The sequence below is a fragment of the Carlito syrichta genome, unplaced genomic scaffold, assembly GCF_000164805.1.
Source record: "Carlito syrichta isolate Samal-C Ts95f unplaced genomic scaffold, Tarsius_syrichta-2.0.1 Scaffold304757, whole genome shotgun sequence".
Lineage (NCBI taxonomy): Eukaryota > Metazoa > Chordata > Mammalia > Primates > Tarsiidae > Carlito > Carlito syrichta.
In genome coordinates this window covers 587432-609255 of record NW_007248853.1, presented here as the reverse complement: position 1 = coordinate 609255, position 21824 = coordinate 587432, and the positions used below count along the sequence as shown (strand labels likewise).

The following is a 21824-nucleotide window of genomic DNA, read 5'->3' as shown; positions in this document are numbered from 1 at the left end:
ATTTAGATTAAAATAGTCATGTTAGTAGAATTACTTAACCAGCCACTTTACTGTGACCAGTTATCAATGACAGTTCCAAAGCATAGAAAAGTCAAACACAAGAAATAGTACTAAAGAAGTATTCAAAACTTATGTTTTGAAAACAACAAAACATTCCTGAAAAAAAATTAAAGAAGACCTAACCATATTCTTGTAGAGGGTATCTCATATTCATGGATTAGAATAGTTAACATTGTTAAGATAGGTATATGCCACAAACTCATCTACAGATTCAATTAAATGCTGATCAAAATCTCAGCTGACATCTTTGCTGAAACTGACAAGCTTATTTTAAAATTTATAAGAAGTCAAGGAACCCAGAAGAACTATAACAATCTTGGAAAAGAACAAGGTTGAATGACTCACATGTCTTGATTTCAAAACTTGCTATATCACAGTAATCAAGACAGTATAGTATAGGCAAAGATAGACACATAGATCCCAGGAATATAATTTAGAGTCCAGAAATAAGACCAGAAATTGGCTCACATTCATAGTCAATTATTTTTAGCAAAGATACCAAGACATTTAAATGGGAAAAAAACCAGTGTTTTCAACATCTAGATGCCCACATGCAAACACTGAAGTTGGACCCCACACCCTATACCATACATATTAAAAAAAAAAAAAAGCCGGGCTTGGTGGCTCAGCCTGTAATCCCGCGCCTTTGGGAGGCTGAAGTGAGTGGATTGCCTGAGTCCGCGGGTTCGAGACCCGCCTGGGCAGCGAGACCTCATCTCTACAATAAATTAAAAAATCAGCCAGGTGTGGTAGCACATGCCTGTAACTCCAGCTACTTGGAAGGCTGAGGCGGAAGGATCGCCGGAGCCCAGCAGGTGAGGCTGCGGTTGCCGGGAGCGGCCACTGCACTCCAGTCTGGGCGACCCAGTGAAACTCCAACTCAAAAAAAAAAAAAGCTGAACCTCTTCAAGATTAGTATTTACGCTTCAAAGGAATTTTGAAGAAATTTTTCATTTCAAGAAAGTGAAAAGACAGCCCACAAAATGAGAGAAAATATTTGTAAATCGTATATCTGATAAGGGTCTAATATCCAGAATATATAAAGAACTACAATTCAGCAATAAGATAAATAACCCCATCCGAAAAAGATACACAAATGGCCAATAAGAATATGAAAAAAGCATATGAAAAGATACCTGACGGCATCATTAGCCATTGGAGAAATACAAATTGAAACAATGAGATACCACTTCATACCAGTCGGACAGCTACAATCAAACAAAATCAAGTGCTCGCAAGGAGCTGGAGAAATTGGATTCTTATGTACTGCCAGTGAGGATGTAAAATGGTACAGGCACTTGGGAAAAAAGCCTGGAAATTTCTCACATGTTTAAAAATGGAGTTACCATATGATCCAGCTTTCTGGTAATGGTTAACTAATTTTTTAACATAAAGTCATTTTACAGAATATTAGCTACCATTTTTTCCCAAATATTAAAATGTATAAGAAATTTAAAACAAAAGAAAATAAAAACCTAAATGTGCACAGTACGGTTTCTTTTGCTTTTTTAAGTTATAAAAGCCTTAATAACATACCTATATATATAAAAAAAAAATTCAAATTCAGGTTAATCTCTAGCTTTAAGAACCTACAAAAGGTTAACAATTTCCCCTCACACTTCTCTGCCTTATTATAACGAGGAAACTGAATACATGTGGTGGGGCAAGAAGAGTATTAGCTATTCACTATGTAATGTTATCTACTCTATTTCCTTTAGGAGGCTCATGAATATATACCTCCTGCCCAGGTTTCACTTACTAGATCACACTCTTCGATCCTCTCCTTGGACCACATAGCTTTTCTCCCTAGAACTTGCCGCATTTATGATTCATGCTTATTTATGCAAATTTTCTGACTATTCAGTAAACTCCTTGAGGACAATGCCTTGCTCATTTTGGGCTCATGACTGCATCCTTAACACCTGACACTGTCATAATGCGTGAATAAACTGTAGGTAATGTGCTATGACAGTAAAGACACACCTTGGAGACATTGCAGGTTCAGTCCCAGATCACTACAATGAAGCAAATACCACAATGAAGTGAATTACACGTATTTCTGGTTTCCCAGTGCATTTAAAACTTATGCTTCCACTATAGTCTATTACGTGTGCGATAGCATTATGTCTAAAAAACAATGTGCATGCCTTAATTAAAAAATACCTCATTGCTGGGCAGCCCCCTTGTGTCCCCTCCCACCGTGGGAGCTTTTTTGTCCTCTCAATAAATCCTACTTTCCCACCAAAAACAAACAAAAAACTTCCTTGCTAAAAAATACTAATGATCACCTGCACCTTCAGTAAGTCATAGTCTTTGCTGGTGGGGGTCCTTGCCTCAATGTTGATGGTTGCTGACTGATCAGGGTGGGGGTTGCTGAATATTGGCATGGCTGTAGTAATGTCTTAAAATAAGACAAACAGGAAATCTGCCACATCGATTGACTCTTTCATGAAAGATTTCTCTGTAACATGTGATGCTGTGTGACAGCATTTTGCCCAAAGCAGAATTTCATTCCAAATTGAAGGCAGTCTTCTCAAACCTTGCCACTGCTTTATCAAATGAGTCTATGGAATATTCTAAATCTTTTGTTGTTGTTTCAACAATGATTACAGCATCTTTACCAGGAGGAGATTCTATCTCAAGAAAACATTTCTTGTGCTCATTCATAAAAATCACCTCCTTATCCATTCAAATGTTACCATGAGATCCTAGCAAGTTAATCACATCTTCAGGTGCCACTTTGAATTCTAGTTCTTTGACTATTTCCACTACATCTACAGTGCCTTCCTCCACTGAAGTCTTGAATTCCTCAAAGTCATCTATGAAGGTTGGAATCAACTTCTTCCAAACTCCTGTTAATGCTAATATTTTGACCTCCTTCCACGAATCACAAGTGCTCTTAATGGATCTAGAAAGGTGAGTCCTTTCCAGAAGGTTTACAATTTGCTTTGCCTGGATCCATAAGAAAAATCACTATCTATGGCAGCTATAGTCTTACAAAATATAACTATTAAATAATAAGGCTTAAAAATCAGAATTACTCCTTGATCCATGGGCTGCAGAATGGATGCTGTGTTAGCAGGCATGAAAACATTAATCTCATACAACTCCATCAGAACTCTTGCGTGACCAAGTATACTGGTAATGAGGAGTGATATATTGAAAGAAAACTCAATAACTTATCTCTGCATTTACAATTTGGCTAACTGGCTGGTACAAGAGGCCCAGTTTTCATCCTATCTTGGCTTTCAACATGCCTTCCTCACTAAACTAAATCATTTCTAGCTTTTGATTAAAGTGAGAAACGTGACTTTTCTTTCACTTGAACATTTAGAGGCCATGGTAGGGTTATTAATTGACCTAATTTCAATATAATTGTGTCTCAGGAAATGGGGAGGCCCAAGGATAAAGAAACCGATGGAGCATGTATGGTCAGTGGAGCGGACAGGACACACACTTTTATCAATTAGGTTCATTACCTTATATGGGCAAGCTTTGTGGCACTCAAAAACCATTACAATAGTAACATCAAAGATCACTGATCACAGATAATAACAATAATCACCATAACAGATAATAATAATAAACATAATACTCTATAAAGAATTTAGAAGTCACTTAACTGTCTTATCACTGTACAAAAAAATAGGATAATGTAGGCAATGTATGGGGGACCTGATCAGTTATATATGACATTAGGAATTGTAGTAAACATATTTTGTAAAATTTCATGGCTTCTCGAGAGACAAAGTTTTTGATTCTCAGTTGTGGTTCAAACAGTGAAGGCTGCAGGCTATCTTAGAGAGAGATGTGAGCATGTACAATAAGAGTGTAAATAAAACAAAACAAAGTAGGCTGTTAAACCACTAAAAAGCACTAAAACTAGATCTTGAGACTATTTAGCAATTAAAGACTATCCAATTTAAAATAGATTTAGCCTAGAAAATGTATATTTTCCATTTCATTTAGACCACATTAACAAAATCATTTTTTAAAAACTAAAATTATCTAGTGTTAATAAAATGGCCTTTCTTGCACCAGATGGCCAATCTTGCTTGCCATATTTTAATGCTATGTTATCCCTGTCATAAGTGGTAATGTTTACACCTCAAACTGGAAAGTCTATTAACAAGCCTGCCAGTGGAAAAAAAAATCACTGTACATAAATACTTTTAATGATAACATTACTTTACAAAAAGACTTTTCCCCCGTTTATATTCAAAGTGATCACTCACCTGCATTAAAAGCTGTTAATAGAGTTTTTCTCAAAGGACCTAAGATACAGAAGAAATATGTAAAACATACACATTTTACTTAAAATTTCACACAAAAACAAACCATTTTGTACATGAGTTGTTTTATTTTCAAAAACAAGCAACTGATATCTAAATTTTAGGTTCCAGATAGGAAATACCATGAAGATGCAATCAACTCTTTTTTTGTTTTGTTTTGTTTTGTTTTTTGTTTCTGAGTTGGAGTCTCACTCGGTCACCCAGACCGGAGTGCAGTGGCCGCTCCCGGCCACCGCAGCCTTGCCTGCTGGGTTCCGGCGATCCTTCCGCCTCAGCTTTCCGAGTAGCTGGAACTACAGGCATATGCTACCATGCCAGGCTGATTTTTTTATTTTTTATTTTTTTTTATTGTAGAGATGAGGTCTCGCTGCCCAGGCGGGTCTCGAACCCGCAGGCTCAGGCAATCCACTCACCTCAGCCTCCCAAAGGCGCGGGATTACAGGCTGAGCCACCGAGTCCAGCTGCAATCAACTCTTTATCAAGTATATTTTAAATACAAGATGATATTCCAAATAATATCATAATGACAGTTTAAGAATGATACGAATTAGTCATCACAACTTAAATATGATCAGTTTTAACAGGACAATCCACGGTATTTTATCAGTGAAGAACAGCTTAAGTTCAAGTTTTGACAGTTTTGAATCCACACGTTTACTAAGCACACAATGCTATTCCACTACAGACAGAACAAGAGGCTAGATTTCAAGAAAGACAGCCACTAGTGCGTGCTTTCTGAAACTGCCAATTTCTATTCAGCTATGAATAGAACTATAAGCTTTTTTTCCAAACCAACTCAATATAAAATATAAGTAGGAGTGATAACTGTACAGAGCCATAAGCCACTAGAAGAAAACAACGAATGCCTCTACACTTGATATGAAATAGTTATTTCTAGGCACATAATCACCTGGAGGTTACTAGTTAGAACAGCTATCATATTCAATCTGGAAAATTTTATAGAGATGATTCTCTCTTAAAACATGTGGTTATTACAAATGGAAAGCATTGATTCCCGGTCAAGTAAAACCTTTGTGACACAAAACTTTGACATTCAATAGAGAGGCATTTAGGATACTGGAGTTTTCTGTTTTGCAAAGTTACTGCAATCTCTAAATTCTCATTCTCTGAAGGCTGCCTAAGTATAAAAGTTCAACCATGTTAATTTTCAGTCATTGTTGTGTGGATTATGGGGTTTTATCATCATCAGTAAAAACTGCAGTTTCACATCCAGATGTCACCAAGTCATTTGATGACTCAAATTTATTTAAGATCCTGGACAAGTAAGAGCCTGCTGACACACTGAAGAAATTAATGCCCAACATTCAAGCCTATTTTTTCTCTAGCAGAAAGAAAAACTTGTACTAGATTTTTTTTTTTTGAGTTGGAGTCTCACTCTGTCGCCCAGGCTAGAGTGCCATGGCACACTCACAGTCACCCCAGCATCGCCCTGCTAGGTGATCCTTCTGCCTCAGCCTTCCAAGTAGCCCGAACTACAGACATGTGCTAGCACGCCCAGTTAATTTTTTTGATTTCTTGTAGAGATGAGGTCTCACCAAGTTGCCTGGGCTGGTCTCGAACCCACGGGCTCAGAAAATCCACTCACCTCCGCCTCCCAAAGTGCTGGGATTACAGGCTGAGCCACTAAGCCCGGCTAGATAACTAACCTCAAGTTACGAGGTGATCCTTCACACACACACACACACACACACACACACACACACACACACACACAGGGGAGGATGCAGAGCAACAGATACGCATATTGCTGTAAGAGAACAATACCTTTTTCAAGAGTTACATTGTAATATATACTAGCAATCCAAAGAGGCTTATATAGTTTAACCTAGTAATTCCCCTTTCAGGAATATTCCATGGAAGTAATTAAAATCTAAAACAATGAACAATGATTCACATTCAAGGATGTTCATCTCTGTATAATGCACCACAATAAAAGTCAGAACTTGTCCAATGTAAAACAAAAGGTACAGCCTAAGAATGGGGAAACAATAGCTTGTTACATATACTTTAATGTGAAGTAGTTCTCATGACACACTATTAAATTAATAAAATGCAAGATACAGAAGAGTATATATACTATGACCCTAGTTTTGTTAAAACAAAATCACGTATATACTCAGGAAGAAAACTGGAAGGAAATGAGACAGCATCTGGTGGTTGATAGAATTAAGGAAGACTTTGAATGTTTCTGTGTTTTCCAAGTTCTCTAATTTAACTATGGGTCTCATTTTATAGGTCAAGTTTCTCATACACAATTATCCTTTTGCTTAAGCAATCTTTCAGTTCACCAAGCACAAAGAAGACTTCAGATGTGCTCCAGGGCCACTATGTTAAAGTTGTATGAAAACACTGCATAGTAAGTGTACACCACATATTTTGTAAACCTAAAAGTTATTCGTAATAGCCACTGAAATTACAGAGTGAGGGATACAAAGAAGGAATAGATATAAAGAACATAAAAAAGAGAAAAAAGAACATAGTCTTGGACCAAAGACATGAAGAAAATGTACAGTAATAAACATAAGATGTCTACTCTGATGGGAAGTAACTCATGCTCACCTACTCCTCTATATCTTGAATAGGAATCTCACTCCACCACCTAGGCTGTAGTGCAGTGGCACGCTCACGGCCACCCCAGCATTGACCTGCTGGGCTCTGGCGATCCTTCCACCTCAGCCTTCCAAGTAGCCAGAATTACAGGTGCATGCTACCACACCCAGCTAATTTTTTATTTATTGTAGAGACGAGGTCTCGCCAAGTTGCCCAGGCTAGTCTCGGATTCATGGGCTCAGGCAATCTACTCGCCTTGGCCTCCCAAAGTGCTGGGATACAGCCTGAGCCACCAAGACCGGCCAACTCCTTTATATCTAATTACTCCAGAGCACCATCTTGGAATATTTAGCTCTAGAAGTTTTGTTATTTTCACTTTATGCCTTTGCTCTGCCTGCTGGTTTATATGTAACAGGTTCCAACTACAGAAACTACCAACTCTGGGAACAAGAACCACCCCCTTGGTGTAAAAATGAATCATATCTCCTTACTCAACACACTTTTTATAAATAATTGTTAAATACGCCATAAACATAACTGTCAAAATTTAACTTCCTGCAAGTCAAGGACATTGAAAGTCTTGCCCTCTCTCTTTCATCCACAATGAGGATCATACCTTTTTGAGGAGTTTTTAGCAAGTGAACATGAGCTTTGGGTCCCAAAGGCTTCAAATAAAAAGATCCCGAGGAACCATTTTGAAATGCTGGTTTTGAAGGTTTCTCCTCATACTTGATGACAGCAGCATTACCAGCTGCAATAAAACAGAAAAGTACATTTAATTTTATTGATAACTACAGCATCAGTCTTCCACATTTAATCCTTCCTCATTGAATCAACAAATTTTCACTGCACACCTGTACCATGCCAGTCATTACCGACCTCAGAGAATACAAAGATAATAGGTGGTCTGTGTCCTCAGGGTTGGAAAGCATAGGCTATCATCTGAATGACTATACTTCCTAGATGGCTGGCATAGTCCAACTTTATGCATCTTGTCCAGTTTAGCCCTTATCCCAGATAAAAGTTAGGAAATATATTATATGGCCATTCATGCTATGCAACAAATATGTCCAAGGTGCAGCTAGGAAGAGCATCCATCTCCATGAGAACAAGGCAGAATACAGGCAGCCCGCTAGTTAATGATGTAAGAACAGTAACGTATACACTCCTTGGTAGCTACAAGGATAAGATCTGGGTTGAATCCCCTGCTGCAGCAGCAAGGAGTTGGAACGCCAATATCTGCCCTGGAACAAAAGTGCCTAACCTTAGAGTGAAAACATAACAGGGAATCTTACCTAAATGATGAAAATCACCTTTTCTATTACGTATAAAAATGTCCCCTCCATCAACACAGACTGGAGTTCTTAGTTTCTAAATAATCTTTAATATACAATTCTAAGCATCCAATTCTATTCTACTATTCAACACTTACAGTCGTAAATTTATTTATTGCCAACTTTGATCCCTTTTCTCTCTTCACACTTCTAGAAAAGGGTAAGGATGCCTACCTTATTTACTAACACCTTACAAATGTGAATACAGCTAGAAATCTTTCACTGGGCTAAGCTATCCCAACTCCTACAGTAATGCTTATATATGTCACATCCAAACTTTGCAAAAGCATGCTATTATTCTCCCCATCTACATCCAGTGTCTGTACAATGAGCCATCTGTTAATTGTTCTTGTGCCCAGATAGCATTCCTAATATTAGGTTAAATCAACATAGAGCTTTCCCTCCCAGTGAGAAGCTTCTGTCAATTTCCCATTCTTATCTCCAATTCTTACCTTCTCCAGAACCTGGAGACTTGGTTTTTCCAAAGGTGACAGGAAGCTAGTGGGGATGACAATAATCATGATGCTACTACTAAAAAATTCAACATAACTTTTAAAAGGATGATGAGAAATAACTTCATAGTCTTAAAATGACAGAACCAAAATTCCATAGAGCATTTTTTAAAGCTTTTCATATAAATGAATATTGGGTTTCAATTAGATTTCAGCTTTTTACTAAATCAAATCCAATAAAGGAAGTAAATGATGTTATTATAGAATCTTAGCCATGTATCATGACAATCTGGATTTCTTTTCTCGAAGCACTTTTAAAAATTATATTCATCAGCAAACAAGTCGAATTACTTATTCATATTTTTAAAAATTAAATTGAGTTAGATTTATAAACCTAATATGAAAACATATGGTTCTAAATTCATGCTTATTTTCCCCTAGGCTTTAGACACAAAAACCTCCAGTTTACAAAGAACTCAGTATTAAAAAGATTTCTCACTAAAGCAAAGGACACATGTCTCATGAGGCACAATATCCCTGTCCTGTGGCTCTGTCACACATGGAACAGGAGGAGTTGTGCAGGAAACAAACTACCTCATTGCCACTTTTCAGGCTCAATACAACACTAGATCAATCCAGCACCAGACCAGACCCATCATCAACTTTGGAACACACAATATGGAGTCAAAATCCATTATTTGAAGGATAAAATGTCTGCATTGGGCTCAGATACAAACACACACATATTTATATTTTATGCATATTTATATGATAAATATACAAGGTATATATTCAAACACTCTATGATCACCTATGACATATACTTCCCACTTTACTAGTGGTAGGCACAAATTGTGCTAAGCTGAACATATTTTCATGACTAACGCTTTCTCTTAAACTCTCTTCTAGGCTGGCCCAGTGCTCTCTAGCGAACCCCAACTTGAAGGTTGTATGTCACTATTGAGGCATGATGCTCTTCAAGTATTTCTCCTGCCCTCTATTTCAGTTCCTAACATGGCAACTGACTGGTTATCCTAATGAAATCTAAGATTTCCCTTGCCCAGAGTTATTATATCCAAATAATAAACTATTCTGTGGCAACAATTCCAATATAATAATAAAAGCATAATAGTTTCCAGCAATGGAATGGTTATCTACAATATCCTAGTTCTGGTCCTGATTTGGCTGCTACCCATCTTTGCTTAATCACCTCTCTACGTATCATGAATGGGTCTGAACATCAGGTATGGAAACAGAGCAGTACATATGGTGTCACAGGGGCTCCACTAACTGATTCTGGTACTGAGTCTCACTGAGGCCAGAAGCTTCCCTAGAACCCTATTAAACACAGTGCTCCAGAGGGTCACAGCCACTAATGACAGTTGGTTTTTAGAGTCAATATGTAAAATTCCACATGTGTTCACCTAGTTCTCAGCCAGATATAATATGTAGTTTAAAACTGCCCTGTTGTCATCTTTGGTCCTAGCTGTCCCAATTACGCCAGAAAAATAGAATCTCTGGAATCCTTACCTTCATTTCCCCATGGCCGAAGTGTAGTTAAAATGAAATGAGAGAGAGAGAGAGAGAGCTGATTGATTGAATCTAAATAGAAAATGAAGGATTGTTCTCAGAAAAGACTATGCAGAAGAAATAGTTTTCCTACTAGAAAAGAGCTTCTCGTTGTTCCAGACTTTTATTCGCAAACGAATATTTCATACTACATTCTAGCACCTAGTGGAAATTAGTTTTTATCACATTATGTATATACACACAGAGCCAACATTCTGTTCATTTCTTGAATTTTTTTGTGAATCCATTTAACACTCCTCACTGTGCCAGATCATCTGCCCACCTGGCTTAGAATCAAATCTACTACTGAAATCTAAGCTTTCAAATTTCAAAAGCAAAATCACTCGAATGTGTAATAACAAGAACAGCTCGCATACAACCTAGAAAAGCATCAAAAGATAAAGGAAGAAAATAAAACTAATAGTGGTCTGGATAATAATATTCCTAATTAAATAGTCCATTCAGTAGTGTGTAAGTATTAGCATGTTTTGTAATGCAGAGCCAGCAGTATATACTGCCTGTCCCTCATCTATTTCTCACTCATGGCAGACATCACTAGTCAAACATGAAACTTGCCCTCTGAACTTGGAAGCAGCCTGAGAAACCTTTAACACTGTACTACAAGCAACCTGTGTTGTTAGGCGAGACAATACTTACCACTCCTGACATGAGTGAAAGACACATACACATATACACACACACAGAGAGAGAGAGAGAGAGAGAGAGAGAGAGAGAGAGAGAGAAAATAAGACTCATCCTTCTCCCTATCAACTTAATCACTTGAACTCAAAACACTCTCCTTCCAGACAATTAGGCACCATCTTATTGCAGTGAAGAAAAGAAAGGGGTTAGTGACATTTGTTGCTTCAAGAATTTAGAAGATTATCTAGTTCTCCCCTTGTCATTTGATCGGATAAGAAAACTGAGACTAAGAGAAGAGAAAGACTGTCTAACTTCACATAAGTTAGTAGGAAAACTAGGATGAGTCTGAGTTGCATGCCCTTTTCTACATTTTACACCACCCCAGACAGGACTGGCCACAAAGGTGCAGGGAAAAGAACGTTCCATTTCTTTATTTAGTTTCCTTCTGTTCTCCTATTTCTAAGAGAGTACAAATCACTTTGGTGTGCATCTCTTACATTTCCCCTCACCATCTGTCTGTCAAAAATAAACATGTTTTTGTGGCCAAAAAGGAAGGGGAAGTGAAGTTTCGGACTTCATTTTCCTGCTTATGTGGCAAAATTACACACTCTCCTAAGATCTCCTTCTAAATTGCACAATGATTCTCAAACCTCCAACTGTATTCAGGACCCAAAACATATCAATTATTTTTATTTAATTCCTTTAATGATCTTAAAAATTAGATGTCAGGTTTATGAGTCTGAAAGAGCCTACAATGCTTAACACCTCTATAAATGGGCACATATGGCATAGAAACGAGTGCGCAATGTTATGCTAATATCCAAAATAATACCATAACTTTGAAATTTTCTACGCTCAAAAGAGCACATACAAAGAACTGGCTAAAGCCCCTGAATAAGAAAACTTTATTCCTTTCCATATCTTGATTTGGTCATTTTAAGCTCAGTAATGCTATTTCTATAGGATGCCAAAGTACAGAGAACCAGACGCTAATTTTACAAAAGCACTATGCTATATCAGAAGTTCTTAAATGATGCTGCTAGCAACATCACATCACAAAGAAACAAGCAGACAAAGCAAAAAAACAACATTCTTTAAAAGTGCGCAAATGCTTAAGCCAATATGAACCAAAACACTGATCAAAAGAATAAGTTATTTCTTAACATGATCCTTCATTATCAGAAGCATAAAAATTTCAGCCCAAAATGATTTTTTTCATGTTTGGGGTAGTTTTTTTTTTTTTTTTTAAGTGCACGTTTAATACTTTGATTAAAATTGAGGGGGGAAAAAATCAAAGATGTGATATTTTCATTTTTATTCTAGGAAAATATTTTCCTTCACTTGCACAACTATAAGCTACATACTAAAAAAAACTACTAGTCATTTAATCAGAAATTTAACCATCAAACAGTCTTTGATAGCAGAATAATTTCATGTGCCAAGAATATTGACAATGCTGCTGAATTATATTTAGTAAGAATGCCAAAACACATAAAACATACAATAAAATTGGTTCTACACAGAAGCATTCACATCTTAAATACATATAAAAATGCCCCCCAACACTACAATGAACACACTACAAGTTACAAAAATAGCAATAAAGAGATCCTAAGTCAATTTATTGAACAAAAATTTAAGCATGCTTACAAAGAAAAGAATCAAACCAGAAATCGTTGACCTACTTTTTTTCCCAGTAAACGTGGCTAACAAAGGAATTATACAAAGGCTGTAGGATCCCACGACCAGCAATGTCAATAAGGTAGCATCATACTGCCTCTCTGAACCAGCCGGTGGGGTGAGTGTAGAATTGATAAAGATTTTTGAAGAAATATCAGTTTCTGTACAACTGCGAAATCCTCCTGGTACAGTCATTTAAAAGGATCAAAGCAAGCTTAAGCAGGAAAAACTGCAGCCATGTTCACTCTCATATCCCTCATGCTTGCTCTTAGTGAATTAGAATGGGAGGGAAAAAAAAAAAATCTGTAAGCTCCAAGGCACTACACAAAACAGATTAAACCAGCTAGCAAATCAAACTAAGAAAAAGACTCATTGATTGGAATACTTAATCTGCAACAAGGACACATCGCCACTAGACAGGCTCTGTGGGTGTATGGTAAGCCCCTTTGTTAAAAGACAAAAAGGAATAGACAAAAGCATTTTACAATCTCCTTAGGAGTATCAGACACGGTACTGAAACGGTGGTGAAGTCAACATGGCTGTCGATGGCAAATGCACTACAGAATGTGTCTGCTTCAAGTGTCAAAAATTCCATTGCTGCAACAGCTTTTCCAGACATGCTGGAGGTTCTGTTTTGGCAGTTTGTTTTTAAAATTGCAATGCAAGACAGAGAGAGCTAGAGTAAAGTGACCGTAAAATAATATACATGTGAAGTACCTTTTCAAATTCACACAGCGTGATCTGTTGTATGCAGACACTTCTGATTTTGTGCCACGACTTCAAAATTCAAACAATAAGCAGATAAAGATCCTGTCTAATTTTAAGTAACACAGCCCAGTATTCCTAAAGTGCCAGGACGCAGCTACTTACTATCATAGGAGACCAGCAACTGGCTCCTGCTGCTAAGTGACCCGTTGGAAATGCGCTCATTAATTCAGTCATTAATTCAATGCCTTAGCTTCCACAAACACATTCTCAATTTCATCACATACCTGCTGTGTGACTTTAGACCAGGACAACATCTCTGAGCCTCAATCACCTCGTATGTAAAAATAAGGGTTAAAATAGAAGCCATTCGAGGAAAAAATAATAATATGGTGACCTTACGATATTGCTGAACACGAAGAACAGTTTAGTGACTATTATTCCATTTTGTCCCTATTCTCTCAGCAAAAAGAAGAAACTGATTTGTCTTTACAGTAGAGAGACCAACCCTTTGTTTTTTCTTTCCTTCCTTCTCCTTTACTTCTTTTTATTATTATTTTTATTTTTTTGAGTTGGAGTCTCACTCTATCGCCCAGGCTGGAGTGCAGTGACACACTCACAGCCACCCCAGCGTCGACCCGTTGGGCTCTGGCAATCCTTCTGTCTCAGACTTCCAAGTAGCTGGAACTACAGGTGTGCATTACCATGTGTGGCTAATTTTTTTATTTATTGTAGAGACGAGGTCTCACCATGTTGCCCAGGCTGGTCTCGAACCTGCAGGCACAGCAATTCTCTCGCCTCAGCCTCCCAAAGTGCAGGATTACAGGCTTGAGCCACCACGCCTGGCCCCTTCACTTCTTTTTAGAGGATCATTTAAAAATATATATTCCCACGTCCCTCACTGCATCCATCACAGTGTCTGTGCACAGGAGACACTCCAAAATTGTTTGACTTTATCAATTCATGAATTATTTGTGGGGAAATATAAAAATGGAAATAAAAAATAGGAAGTTAAGTCTAAATACATCTTTTGAATGAAAAGCTCAATTCGCTGGGCTCGGTGGCTCAGCCTGTAATCCCGAGCTTTTGGGAGGCTGAGGTGAGTGGATTGCCTGATCTCGCAGGGTTCGAGACCCGCCTAGGCAGCAAGACCTCATCTCTACAATAAATCAAAAAATCAGCCAGGCGTGGTAGCGCATGCCTGCAATTCCGGCTACTTGGAAGGCTGAGGCAGAAGGATCGCCGGAGCCCAGCAGGTCGAGGCTGTGGTGGCCGGGAGCGGCCACGCACTCCAGTCTGGGTGATAGAGTAAGACTCCAACTCAAAAAAAAAAAAGAAAAGCTCAATTCACCTATATTACGAGGGGGGATCCAAAAACCCCCAAAATTGATGTATAAAAAATTGTGTATTTATTCTTACATGTTTAAACTTCAGTGTCCTTCAAAGTACTCTCTGTTTGATTCAATACATCAATGGAGATACTTCTTAAACTGCTCAAAACAGTTTTTGAACTCGTCAATGTTGATGCCTTTTAGTGCTTCTGTCATTTTTTGTTTCACCTCTTCCACATCAGCAAAATGTTTCCCTTTGAGAACTTTTTTCATCCAGAGTAACAAAAAAGAAGTTGCTTGGGGTGAGATCAAGTGAATAAGGAGGGTGGAGCATGGGGGTCATGCTGCTTTTGGTCAAAAACTGCTGAACACTCAGCGCAGTGTGGTCAGGTACACTTCTAAATCACCCATCATGAATTGGAAAAACGTGTTGAAAGACTCTCCAAAAAAAAAAAAAAAAAATCACTGAAGCCAAACACAGCCTCTTACAACAATGCTAGCCGGTACACTGATATCGATGGGTTCCTAGAACACTCACCTAGTTGGGGAAGCCTGTACTACAAGGGGCCAGCCCTCCAAATAATAATTCCAGTTTTTCTTGTAACCCCCCCCATATATACAGAAAACAGGAATCGCATTAACCAAAAACTTTAAAAAAATATTCTCCTGGGTTTAAAATTTAGATTTAGGCTTGAGGTTATAATATACAGCTTATATATTATAAATGCATATAACAAATATATATAATATATAGTCACATTACATTTGAACCTAGCAACCAAAATAAAAGATTACAAAACATATATCTACAAGGGATAGTCTTTTACAAACTAAATGAAACAGAAGTAATCTTCTTAATTCCAGTTTGGTTACAAATCCCCTAGGTTGCTATTCTTAAACCCCTAAAACACCATCACTTCAAATGACGCACTTTAGAATACTTCATGCAAAAATATGCACATGATTATTGTAGTGTTTCATAGCACAACTCACTGAAAGAGAATGTTTTTCAAAGAATTATTTTTTACTGTCAAACATTCAGAGCAATTCCAAGGAGGCAGTAAATATATTGTTCCAGAAATCACAGAAACAAAAATTCTACAAATTATTTGCAGAGCATTAGTTTGTCTTACAACAACTGTCTCGACAATCCCAAAGTGTGACATAGGCTGACTTACAATTATTGCTGTGAGTACTCCGATCACTGTGGGTGCTGGCTATCGAGGGGCTGCTTCCTGTCCTCCGCAGCACAGAGCTTTTCAAAGATGCTTTGGATTTAGGAAGTGGTCTAGGCAAATTCACCCAAGACGGCTGTGCAGTTTTCAAGAATGTAGGTTTTCCTTGGAGTTAAAAAAAAAAAAAAGTTTCTATTGCTAATCTATCTTGAAAGCTGACACTTTAAGCTTGTAAACTTCTGTACTAACATGAAAGTCAAAACACACAAAATGAATATTCAGAATCATGTAACTTCTGATGAAAGCTTTATGCAGACGTGTTTTTGTTTTTTTTTTATCACTTAGAGGCAAAAGAACAGAGACAAAGAGGCAATTAGGATAGAGAAGTATGGCTGTCACACTGTATCCTAAAGTAATTAACTCACACATCTTCTCTGAAGTAGACCATAAAAGAATCATATGAGAAAGAAGCTTTTAGCAAAGTTGAAATAAAAGAATAAACAAATTGATATGACCCCCATACTGTTGATTAAAAAAAAAATTAGTCCATTCACACATTAGGTTAATCTATTTTTAAAATGGGGGGGCAGGCGCGGATTTTAAAACAACCAAAACAGGAGGAAAAACTCAATTTCTTTTTTGAGTTGGAGTCTCACTCTGTCACCCAGGCTACAGTGCAGTGACACAATCACAGCTACCACAGCCTCAACCCGCTGGGCTCAGGCGATCCCTCCACCTCAGCCTTCTAAGTAGCTGGAACTATAGGTGTGCACCACCACAGTCGGCTAATATTCTTATCTACTGTAGAGACGAGGTCTCGCCAAATTTCCCAGGCTGGTCTCGAACCCCTGGGTTCAGGCAATCCTCTCACCTCCACCTCGCAAAGTGTTGGGATTACAGGTGAGCCACTGTACCCCGCTGAAAAACTCAATTTGATAAGAAAATTTTCATTTAAAAAATTCCTAATGCCTAACACCAGGTGGTGCTATATTAACATTCTTTTTTAAAATCTCATCTTTTTATCTTTTATTCCTCACAGTTTGCCAAATAATTAAAAGGCCTTCACTCAAATTTCTAACTCTTGCAGCAAGTGCTTCCACTTACTAGTGAAATATATATGCTTCCTAACCTCAGACATCCTTGAAGCCTCACTATTCTGACGCTCACACCTGCTACCTAAATATGGACCTTTCCCAACAAACCTTTGCTCACAACTCTCCTCATACTCATTCTCTCAGAGAGTCTGTTTTATTTTACTCAAACCCTTGCCCTATATGAATAAATCTCAAATTCTTACCTGCCGCCCTGTCTTCCTTCTGAATCCCAATGCCACTCACATTTTAAATTCCTTTTTGAGTATTTCAACTTGGACACTCACCTACCTACTTATGTTAATTATAGATCCATTCCCCCCCACTTTTTTTTCTAGCCTCAAAACAATGAAATCATCTTTCCTTTTCCAGATGCCCATACTATCTTGCATCCAATCTCTCAGTGCCACTACTATCACGTAATTGGAGAATATCAAGGGTTGGAAAAGATCTTTGATGAAAATGACACTGTCCCATATTACTAAGGACATCTGAGTCATAATGCTCCTGGGAAGTCCTGCTGCTTGCTTTGTCCCAGAGATTTCACTTATAAAATTCTCATCTTACCAGCAAAAAAGCAGCTCAAGCTCCTTAAGCCTGGCACTTGAAGTCACCACACGAAGCTCTCCCTCTGGCTCCAGCCATCTTCTGAACTGCTCTTCTACATCTGTGTGTGCACTCTACTCCAGTCATCCTAATTTTCTCTCTGACACCAGGGCATATCATGTGCTGTTCTACTTTACTAGATGCATCATTTCTTTCAAGGAGTCCATCCTCTCCATCTGAGTCCTACAAGTCTCTTCTTTACTCCCTTATATCTTGCCTAAACAACTCTATTGGGCTCATAATGGCCTGTCCTTCTATCCCTTCCAACTCCATCATGGTGATCTCCTAAACATAAAAATTATGGTTGTGATCCCATCTAAAACGTGGCCTCTCCGTGAACGTCACAGCAATCTGAATGGACTTAGAGTCTATAATACTAAGCAATCTATCACAGAAACAAAGAACTGAGTACCACATGTTCTCACTCATAAGCAGACCTTGAACAATAATTGTAATACTAAAAGAAAAGAATTGGCAGTAGTGGGAAACTGCTGGGGGGGAGGGGGCGGGATTGGCAGTAGCACGAAACTGCCCGGGGAAGGGGGCACACCTCATCAACAGGGGGACCTACATAATGAACATTCGTATGCCTAACCCTGAATTGTACCTCACATCTTTAAAATAAAAAAATTAAAATTAAAAAAAGATAAAATGGGGGATTTTCCATTATCTACAGGATGGTGATCTTATTTTTAATCCTCTTATTTAATATTTACTTTTAAATTTACTTTTTTTTTTTTTTTTGGAGTTGTAGTCTTACTCTGTCGCCCAGACTGGAGTGCAGTGGCCACTCCTGGCCACCGCAGCCTCGATCCTCTGGGCTCTGGCGATCCTTCCGCCTCAGCCTTCCAAGTAGCCGGAATGACAGGCGGTGCTACCACGGCCGGTTGATTTGTGATCTTTTGTAGAGATGAGGTCTCGCCAGTTTGCCCAGGCGGGTCTCGAACCCGCGGGCTCAGGCAATCCACTCACCTCAGCCTCCCAAAGGCTAAATTTACTTTTAAAGGCATAAAAGGCAGTCCTAGGGTTGACTCCTACCTACTTCTTCCCCTTAGGGCATGCTCCCACCCCTCTCTCTGTATACACACACACACACCCTTAATTGTTTCTCTCCAGTCATTTCACTTAATTCTTCTGCCTATTCCCATCCTTGTGACTGAATGGCCTCCTTTCTACCCACCTTCTATTTCTGCTTAGTAAACACAAAGTCAGCTCTTGATTCTCTTCTAAACCTTTGCTACTTGTTTGCAGCTCCACCCTTGATCTACTGAATCATCATCTGCATTTTTGACAAGATCCCCAGGTGATGAAAATGCACATTAAATTTCAGAAGCACTGGTGAGAATCACAACCTCTGTGAGCCTTTCCTGCCAGCCAGAGCAACCTCATCTGTGTACAAGGGACTACACCTTCCTTTTTGCTCACACCACATGCTTGCTGCTATCACAGCATCTGTTTCCATATGTCTCGTGGTCTCATCTCTAAAGTCCCTGAGACCAGAAAGAACATCTGATTCAATTCTGTCCCTTAGGGCCTGGGCAAAGTCTGGCATGGAGTGAGACTTAGTAAATGATATCTGAATGAATGAATTTTTCTTTTAAAGCTGAGAGTTAGTGCTAAAGTTTTATAATCTCTTCCCATTTTTACAAGCATATCTCTTCAGTCTATTAACTAGATAAAGACAGATTTTCTTTATATCCTTTACAATAATAGCAAATATTAGACAGCAAATACCCACTTAATTTTTTATTTATATCTAGCCACCAGTTTTACTTGCTTTAGAAGGAACAGAAAAACAGATTTTTAGCATATAAATTTATCAAATTGCTGTCCCTTTAGCAGAAACATTGATGAGCAATTGTTATCAGAAATAATGAGCAAGGTTGGACAAGTAACAGATCAAAATTACTAGGTCACAGTCACAATGTTGTAATCAAGGCTCAGTACATTTCAAAAATTAACTTATTCTTCAGAAAGGCATGCTTCATAGCACTGTTTCATCCTGGGTTTGCAGACATTGTCGAGTGTTCCTCAGAATTACTAGAGAAGACCTGTACTGTCTCTGATTCCAACACATAGTCTACACAGAAACAAGCTTATCCCCAAACCTAAAAGTAATTCTGCCCTACCTCAACCCATTTTCACAAATCTCATTGCCATCCCATCCAGTCCCACCCTCTCCACTAGTGGGAACTTGTTATCCTTGCCCCAAACAAAGTCTTCCCAACTCCACCATTACTCTTGATTAATGAGCACTGAAGGTACTAAATAATGTCTATTTCACCAAAAGATTAGCTCCTTTGATACTGAGAATAATCTTAACAGTATGTTATTCTAGGATCTCAGATTATAGATGAGAAAAATACTTAAGTTGTTAAAAGGCTTCCTGAGTCACGTAGCTAACCAGTAATAGTAAGACCTAGAATCTACCCAGGCACCTAACCAACAGCACAATGTCCCCTTTTCTGGGTCATAAAACATAAGCATCAAAGTTAAAGGATCAGGCTTGGAGACAGTTCAAATTTGAGGTCTATCTCTTATCAGGAAGAAGCCTCTACATTGGAATAGTAAAAACAGTGACGACACAACAGAGGCATTTAAACTGTTTCACCAACAGTCCTAATGTTTAACTAAATGATAAAGTTGACCCCAGGTAGTTATAATTGGATTTCATATAAAGAAGCAGTAAAACATACACTTCATAAGCAATATTAAAAGTAAAATATAGCAATACTGGGTTAAATGAGAGACTACAAGTAACCGAGCACTAAATTCTTAAAGGGTGAAATCAATACAGAACTTCTGACTTATAGCTGAAAAGGTGACATTTACCAGTTCATATCACATTATGTAACTTATCCCAGATGTGAAAGATCTTTATCTTTATTTAAAATCTATTTGCAGAGAAATTATTGGTCTTCATGGTTTATTTTAAGCTCACGCACTTAGCAAAGACTTACATACAGACAACAGATTTGCTTTGATTCTATAATTATAACCATCTTTTGCCTTGGGAAAATCTGGAAGGAATAACTATTTCCACTTTGCCTTAGATAATAACAGAGAGAGTCTACTGAATGTTAAGCAAACCTTCGTTAATCAATTTACTAAGATGGCCATCATGGAAAAGCCAATGAGGTGTACTATATTCAATGACAAAAACAAAAATCAGTAAAAAAATGCCTTGGAAAACTAAAATTATGCTGGAAAAATCATTTACTGGGAAAAAGGTGCAATGTTAATATTATCCCATTTTGTTGAAACAAGAGAGTAAGATGGTGCTTGCCAAGGACTAGGGGGAGAAATGGAAAGTTGCTTAATGAGTGTAGCATTCCAGTTATGCAAGATGAATGAGTTCTAGAGATGTGCTGTACAACATAATGCCTATGTATAACAATAATGCGTTGTGCAGTTGATCTCATGCTAGATGTTAGGAAGGAAAGTGGGGGGTTGTTGGGAGCCGGCCACGGAGGCCCACTGAGCGTTAGGGATCAGAAGGGCTGTTGACCCCGAGACCACTAGGATGCGTTCGGGAGCTATTGACCCCATTTCCTCCCCCTTTCTACTTAGCACTAACCAGATTAAGCTCCTGTGAGCTCAAAACATAAAAAACTCTGAGACCGGGATGAACACAAGCTAACTTTAGAAGCTCATTGCTCCCATTCTTCCACAAACTGCAGTTTTGGCTTTCACACAACTTACAATTCAAACTCAGGTCACATCTAAGAGCCTTAGTATTGGTCACAGGCTTCTGGGTCATGATCTTAGAATTTATTGAAGTTGAATAAGGTGTAAATTGTAGAATATAGTTTTAGAAGACGGCCATTTTGTTGAAAGAATGCAGCTGGGTTACTTGCAGGTAGCCCACTGTGAACTCTGGACTGGGCCACATTCCAAGCATTCTGGGATGGGCCACTTTAGTTTGTAAAGTAAGTACTTAAGTCTCTATAGAATTGTTTAACTTGGTATTAGTACGAAAAGGGTTTATAGGCAATATGAAAAGGGTTTATAGGCAGTACTAAAAGGGTTTAAAGGCAGTCATGGATTAAGGTTTCATAGATTAGGTTATGGGATTATACCTGAAAGAACATCTGGTGGGTGGGGAACGCCCCCCACACACCCGACTATGTATAAAAGACCCATTGTAATTCCCAATAAATGGCTTCTGCACTAGACAGGGGTCCAGTCTCTTTCTCTCTCTCTCTCTCTCTTTCTTCTTCCCCCCAATTGCCGACGCTGTCTCCACACCTTTGGGGTACCCTGAACCTGGCTGGAGCTGGTCTCCAGCAGGGGGTAGGGAGGGGGGAGACAGAGGG

General features: G+C 38.4%; 1 protein-coding gene across 3 annotated transcripts in view; it reads right to left on the bottom strand.

The window, feature by feature from the left end:
* MTUS1 (microtubule associated scaffold protein 1) overlaps positions 1–21824 on the bottom strand; it is a 114187-nt gene that overhangs the window by 68194 nt on the left and 24169 nt on the right. The window contains exons 3-5 of one of the 3 annotated variants that reach the window (XM_008060884.1): positions 15815–15976; positions 7540–7674; positions 4296–4334 (exon numbers count right to left, since the gene is read on the bottom strand). In XM_008060884.1, coding sequence (XP_008059075.1) covers positions 4296–4334; positions 7540–7674; positions 15815–15976 — 336 coding nt within the window. Of the gene's footprint in view, positions 1–4295; positions 4335–7539; positions 7675–12605; positions 13116–15814; positions 15977–21824 lie in introns of those variants that run through there. The other 2 variants (XM_021713834.1, XM_008060885.1) reach the window with 2 other exon arrangements.